A 7,018-nucleotide genomic window follows, 5' to 3' on the forward strand; every position below is an offset into this window, starting at 1 on the left:
TTAACTGAAGTTTGACCAGCTGTCTAATTAAAAAATTTGTGCAAAATATTACTTCTTCTGTTGTGGCTTGTTTTATCAATACAAGTTCTTCAAGAATAACTTAAATTTAACTATATTTGCACAAATTTTTTGAATAAAATGAGTGGTTAAATTTGATATAAAAAATCAAACGACTTCTAATTTGAAACGGAGGGAGCCGTAAACATATTAACCACTTCTCCCATTTTTCTCTTTACGCAGACATTTTGAAGATCAGAGAAAAATCTTGACGGCAATGGGGCAGTAGATTCTTGAGGTCTTCAAGATTGTAAGCTTCATTCTTACTGACTCTGTTCCAAATTATAGTTTGTTTGACCATTTTGACGCTAAGTTTGACCACTCATCTTATTCCAAAAAAAAAATGTGTAAATATTGTTAAATTTAAGTCATTTTTGAAGATCTTGTATATAAAACAACCCACAACAAAAGAAGTGATATTTTGCACAAATTTTTAAATAAGACGAGTGGTCAAACTTGAGATCAAAAAAATCAAACGACGTACAATTTGAAACGAAAGGGGTATTAAATAGTGTGTTATGAGTGTATTTGATGATGTGGTAAAGATTTAATGGAGAGAAAAGAAATAAGTTCCATAAGGATGAAATCATGTATAGTTAGCTCTGCAACACCCAGCAACGAGTACTGGAAGAGAACAGAAAAGAACACCCCATCAGTTATGAGAGAAAAGTGTTTGGCTGGCTGGTGCAGATTTGCTAGAAGAGAAAAGTACTAGCCGGTGCTGATTTGTTAAGAGAGAAAAGTACTGCTAGCTAGCTGGTAGCTGATGGCTGGTGCTGATTTGGTGTGAAAGAAAAGCACTGCTAGCTCGTTGGCTAACAAACAAGCCAATCAGAGTAGTTTCAGCCTCAAGTACTTTTCAAAGTAAAATTTTAGACGCCATGAGACCCTAGTTTTGATTATATACAATAATACACCATATTAGTTGACCTCTAATATCACAATGAACTTGACCAAATGATCATAGGTTAAGCAAGTAAACATCAGAACAAGCCACCAAAACAACCAAAATGATAAGAGCAAGTCTCCGATGCTTGGAGACTAATGCAGGTAAGCAGCATGTTACTTCTCCATCAAGGCAAGGTAGCTAAATTAATCTCACGCGGCAGCTTCGACCTTATGGGCCTTGTTAGAATTCTTCTCAGAATCGGGGTTTCTACCACGCTTCCCACTGAACTGCTTTCCTCTGTAGTTCTTTGCGGCCCTACAAAATTTAAAAAGAAGAAAGTTAAGCCCAGATACCTTCTTCTGCAGAAGAACACCTGATAAGGAAGACTTCTTTCAACATAATTAAATGCCGTGTAACTGAGCATTGACAGGTTGATTATCAAAAAACCATCAGATTGCATCATTTTGTAGGAAAAAATTGCTGTCTAATTTGTACTCCTTGTAGGGAGTTTTCCCTTAAAATGTGGTGCCAGTAGTTTCACATCAACAGGACTGCAATTTACTCTAAACTAATTTTACTAAGTAAAAATTCCATTAGAAGAGGATTTTTGCTTAAGAAAATACATAGCAGATAACACATGGTGGATTTTTATTTTTATTTTTTGTAAACTTTCTGAGCTAATGGGGGGCAGAACAGGACATATACAGATAAAATAAAACCGAGTCAACCAAGAACAAAATAATACCTTCCTTTGTAGCTTCTATTGTCCTTGTATTTCTCTTGACTGCCACGAATTGTGCTCCAATAATCCTTCTCAGCTTCACCTGCAGAAACAGATGAGTAAGAACCAGTTTATGGTTGCTGTGCGCTGTGGCGTGAAGCCCTATGGAATATGTTATGGAATATTAGTTAGTGCCCCCCTTTGTTTTTAAATATCCTAAACATCATATATTTAAAAACAGAGGGAGTAAGATTTTCGTTACGGATCTTAAAAGATGCCCCCTAAAGTAACTCTCATCCAAATCTACAAAGAATAAATGCTTTTGATAAGGCACCACAATGGACAACAGAGCCTGAGATCAGCAAATATAAATATATAATTCCTATCTGGTGCATTCAGTTACACTGCAAAAATGAACAAAAACTGATCCCTCCCAGAATTGCACCATCCAATGGAACTACAACTTCTACAGCATGTGAGCTATGGATTAATTAGCTATGCAAAGAAAATCACCAAACAAAATTATTAAAAATTATCTCTGCCCAAGTCAATAAGTGTGTATATGCAGACAAATTACTTGGACTTTTACCAATGATGTCTTTATGGATATCAAGATCAGCCATACAATAAAAATACAATAGAACAGAAACTGCTGTTAAAGTTGACTTTTCGAGCCTCATCAATGACCAAAGGGACACTCATCTTATACTAAAGTAAGCAACAGTAAAAACCAGATTCAAGCTTCACAAAATCAATGAGTGATAAAAGAAAGCTGAAATTCTTACCGGTCACAGGCTCCAAAGTAATAATGTGGTCTTTTATTATCAAGCCACCTTCATCGGCTAGTACAGCAGCCATCCGAGCCTTTTCAGCTGCCTTAGAATCTTCAAAACGAAGGAATCCTGAATCATCCCCGATGCTGAAGTCCACATACTTCAAGAGGAAAAATATTGTAAGAAAATATTCTATATTGATAGGTCTCAGACAGTAAATAAGAAAAACAATCAACCATGCAGGAATCTTTGCTCGTTGCAAGATAGAGTACCTTGAAATATAAATTTTCATCTTGTAGTGGTGCGGCCATAAATTATCAGGTTAACAAAATTTCAGAAGCAAATTTCCCAGTAAATAGTCAATTGGTCCTAAGTACTTTACATCTTGAAAGGAAAAAGAAAGTACATGGAAAATAATAAAAAAAAGATCCTCATATGGCACCAAATAACTAGGTTCCATAACCTGCCAGTGAAAAAAGTGCCTACACGTCGCATTACATCCATTTTCAAATTTTGTTCCTTCATACAGGCGTGCAGCTACTAAAGATTATCCTGAATGGCCACCAGCCACTAACATGATTATCAAACAACAGTCAACAGCAACAGCAATGGTGACCTAGCCAGTACCACCCCTACCAATCACCTGGAGCTACCACTCCGAGAATGAGAGAAATGTGAGAGGGAAGGAATACAGGGAGGGAAAATACATTCTAGCAGCACCAAGACGAGAGTCATAGATTGGGTAAGATGCTTCATCTAATTACTTGTGGTCTTGTGGAGCATTCATGGGAACCAACAAATATAGATAGAGCTGAATGAAAGAATGGCATGAACAGAGTTTGTTAATGAATGGTACTGGATGATTAAGCATTTTAAGGGTGGATCACAATCGCATAAGCAGGAACCAACCCGCAAGCTGAAATTTGAGCTCCCTGCTTAATTTGTGGAGCATATATGAATTCAGATAGGTGGCATACTTGCAAGTTATATCTACATGAAAGCAAAACGAGACCCAAACTTCAAAGCTGATAAAATAGAACTATAACTGATGTTATACCTACAAAAGCGAAATCCAGAAAGTAGGGTGAATTATTATTACCCGAACAGTTCCAAATTTCTTGAGTGCTTCTTTTAGATCCTCCCTCGAGATTCCATTCTTCAAATTGCCAGACTCACTATCTCCACGCTTTTCGCTTTCTACCAAAGCATCACCAATGCACTTCTCAGATTCCGTAGCTTCACTAATGTTTACCTCCTTCTCTTTGGTCATGTTCTCCGAGGACTTCTCTTCCTTTGAATCACTGCTCTCAGCAATCCTCTCTTCCGATGCCTCGCCTGATGGATTCACCGTTGAATTAGAAGTTTCTAATTTGGTGGCAGAGTCATCCACTTTGTCTACGCTATTTTGTTGAACCACAGGATCAACCTTAGTCTTCTCCAGTTTGAAGGCCACAATTAGGCCTTTTGGATAGCTGCAATAAAATTTCCAAGACTCTTAATTTATATTTGAACTAAATATACACAATATCAATAATCCAGATAGGCTGTGAGAAACCAACCCTTCATCCCGACTATCCTTGACAGGGTGTGCCTTTTTGTGTTCTTCTTTTTTATATTCCTGTTCAGCATCAAATTCCTTCCTTCATAATTCAAGCAAAGGATTTATAAGTTACAATATTAAAGGCATCGATTAATTTACATACATCAAGACGTGTAAAAAATTAGTACGAACCTGTGGAAAAATGTTTGTTTGAATTATAAATAGGTAATAAATTGTGTATCAAAATACTGTGGCTTATTTAGCACAATCCATTTGGAAATTTCCACTAATCAATTTTAGATAGACAGCAGCATTATATTTATGGCTGTTGCGGCAATTCTTCTGGTACATCACAATATACTCTGCAAATGCCCAAAAGGATGTTTTCCTTAAGATTGACCAACACTGCTAATTTTTCTCTCTTGCATACTCGAATAACTCCCAATATTAAAGCCGGCTTCTAGTTGGCAGGTCTTTAACTTTACTTATACTGCAGCAACCAACTATTTCACTCAATCAGCATAAATTAACCTGTTTTGCACAGGCTTTTGTCATTAGAAAGAACCAAGAGACCACTTAGTAGTTTGTACTTTAGGTACAGTAAACATCAAGGTGCCTTAAGCCTACAACTAAAAAAGTACAAGTGAGTACAGCTGAATTTCACATATTTTCATCCCAGTAGCACTCAAAAGAAAGAAAGGTGAGTTCATAACAGCAGCTAGCAGGAGGTTTGATCATTAGCCAACAGCTTCCCAGTCAACAGAGGGGACATTGATCAAAACTTCATTCAACCTGATGAAGGTATTGACTGATAAAACATGCATTTTGTGCACATACAGGAAACCATGCACTATGCTAAGCTAGTGGGCTTACTTTGGTCTTATTTCCAGGTTTGCCCCAGCAAAAACCAAACTATTCTCGAAAACCTTTTTTGCTTCCTCTTCTTCAGAAAACTCAACTAGAGCAGTGCCACAGAAGTGCTTTTTGTTTGCAATATGACGTGGTAGTCTCACACTGTTCACCTGTAAATTTAAACAGAAGTACATAAAAGAAATGTTACCATAATTGTTATTTGCATGATATAATTCATGTATTGCACTACAATAACTATTTTTCATGACATCTAAGAAACACCAGATAACTATTTTACTACATAACCTAACAATAGAGAAAAATGAATCCCAATAGAACAGAATATATAATATATTCACTCCCATTTGAGGATCTGAACACAAAATAACACAACAGCAGTCTGACCAGATATTTATATTGTGGTATGCCAAGACAGTTAGTCGTGAAGCTCAAAATTTATCTATAGAAGTTATTAATTGTGTGATGTTAAACATACTAACTGAACCAATGAAACTTGGCTATGCCATTCTCCACATTGTATTTCAGTACTTCTTTTAACCAATCGCTAGAACACTGGCTGCATGATTGGATGAAAAAAGACTCACACCTTTGCATATTGGGCGAAGAATGATTGGACGTCTTCTAGCTTTACATTGTAAGGCAGTGGTGACGCAGCCACTGTCCTAGAATCCACTTGCGCTATTATCTCATCTGGCTCCAGCAGCTCACTTGCTCTACCAATCTTCTTTCCTGCATTTAAAAATATGAAAACAAAGTTGCCATACATTTTACATCAATGGAAGTGATCGAGTGTAGCTCTATCCCAGTTCAAACGTCAAAGCAAATTATCCACTCTGTAGCATCATCATGTCTCATGACATCTTGTCTCGTGGCATAATAGAATATCACAAGCAACTTGGCGCCTAACAGTATGTTTGATAGAATGGGCTATTCCATTAGCACTATGATGGGTACTTACAGAATAAATGGCATGGTTGTCCGCACTGAATAGCTGATATTTATAGGTGCAACAACATGTGCAGACTACAAATACAGCTATAAATTTTGCATTACCTAATTTGAATTGAAGCTACAAATTAAACAGCAAACAAAGGAGTGATGATCACAATCAAGTGCAGAGCCCATCCCTTCCTTACCACTGTTTATCAGGAGTATGAAGAGAAAGCACCACCATTGAATTGAGAAGCTGAACGTCTAAGAAAAAAGGGAAGAGATTGAATTACCATCCTCTGATACACGGAGCACCGAAGAACGCCGAAGCACCTCAGCCACCGCGAGCACAGTCTCCTCCGGCACAGTCTCAGGCTTGACAGCGGCGTCGAGCCCCAGGTGGGACTTCATCCGCGAGAAGGAACATATCAAGGCCAAGCTCACCACTGCACAGTTCCCAAAAAATAAAAATCAGCAGATTGCTGACAAAAACAAATAAAATACAGTACTCATCGACGAGTAGATGGAACGGCGTGATAGATCGTTACGGCCATCGTCGCTCTGCTCGACAGTCTCCCGCAGGAACTTGTCGCGGGGGAGGTTGCTGTCGCTGAAGTAGAACTCCACCTGCGCCAACGAACCAAATAATTTCTTCAGAAGAATCGCTCAAAAAACAAAAGACGACCAAAGTCCAAAAAGAGGATTAGAAAAAACGCAGCGGGGTAGACAAGGCGGGATCGCGGACCTGGCGAAGGACGCTCTTCGCCTTGGCCTCGTCGAGCGGCGCGGCGGCGGGGGCGGCCATGGATGCCTGCGCTCCGGTTGCGATCGAGCTGGAGATCGGAGTCCGGAGAGGAATCGGGCGGTTAGGGTTTAGGTGGTTTTTTTTTTATAGCGGTTTAGGTGGTTTTAGGAGCGGCGTTGGCGAGGAGGCGTGCTGTGGGCTGTGGCGTCGGCTTGTTTCATTTCACTCCTCTCGAAGGTGTTTTGTACCGGCCCGGCCCACATTTCCAACCAATGCTTACAAAACTGGCCTGCTTTCTCTATGAGTCCAAGACCAAAGCCACTTGGGCTGTAAGAGGCCTCCAAGCCTAATTCAATCAGCGCAACCCTCGCCCCTCGCTTCTCTTCCGCCTTCGTCACAGTCGCAGAGCCGTGGCAAAACTGTACTACTGAAGTCGCCGCGCACCGTTCCCCGACGTCGATGCGCCAAATTGTCCTGACTCCTGACCTCC

The 7,018-nt window shown here is 39.4% G+C and overlaps 1 protein-coding gene across 1 annotated transcript; it reads right to left on the reverse strand.

The window, feature by feature from the left end:
- Positions 1–844: 844 nt before the first annotated feature.
- Positions 845–6,662, reverse strand: LOC120708091 (la protein 1-like). The gene is made up of 10 exons (XM_039993204.1): positions 6,529–6,662; positions 6,332–6,410; positions 6,077–6,229; positions 5,440–5,582; positions 4,854–5,002; positions 4,000–4,080; positions 3,540–3,912; positions 2,453–2,600; positions 1,692–1,770; positions 845–1,261 (listed from the first exon to the last, which is right to left on the reverse strand). The coding sequence occupies exons 1-10, from the start codon at positions 6,586–6,588 to the stop codon at positions 1,156–1,158; spliced, it is 1,371 nt and encodes a 456-aa protein (XP_039849138.1). The 5' UTR covers positions 6,589–6,662; the 3' UTR covers positions 845–1,155.
- Between the last annotated feature and the right edge of the window lie 356 nt (positions 6,663–7,018).

Source organism: Panicum virgatum, chromosome 1K (assembly GCF_016808335.1).
Source record: "Panicum virgatum strain AP13 chromosome 1K, P.virgatum_v5, whole genome shotgun sequence".
Lineage (NCBI taxonomy): Eukaryota > Viridiplantae > Streptophyta > Magnoliopsida > Poales > Poaceae > Panicum > Panicum virgatum.

What these genes read in the sequence shown, in the direction of transcription:
- LOC120708091 (XM_039993204.1), bottom strand. Translation starts at nt 6,588, where the DNA reads ATGGCCGCCCCCGCCGCCGCGCCGCTCGACGAGGCCAAGGCGAAGAGC. An exon ending in TCTTCGCCCAATATGCAAAG is followed by an intron (nt 5,003 to 5,439) that starts GTGTGAGTCTTT and finishes TTAAATTTACAG; the next exon opens with GTGAACAGTGTGAGACTACC. An exon ending in AATAGAAGCTACAAAGGAAG is followed by an intron (nt 1,262 to 1,691) that starts GTATTATTTTGT and finishes TAAATTTTGTAG; the next exon opens with GGCCGCAAAGAACTACAGAG.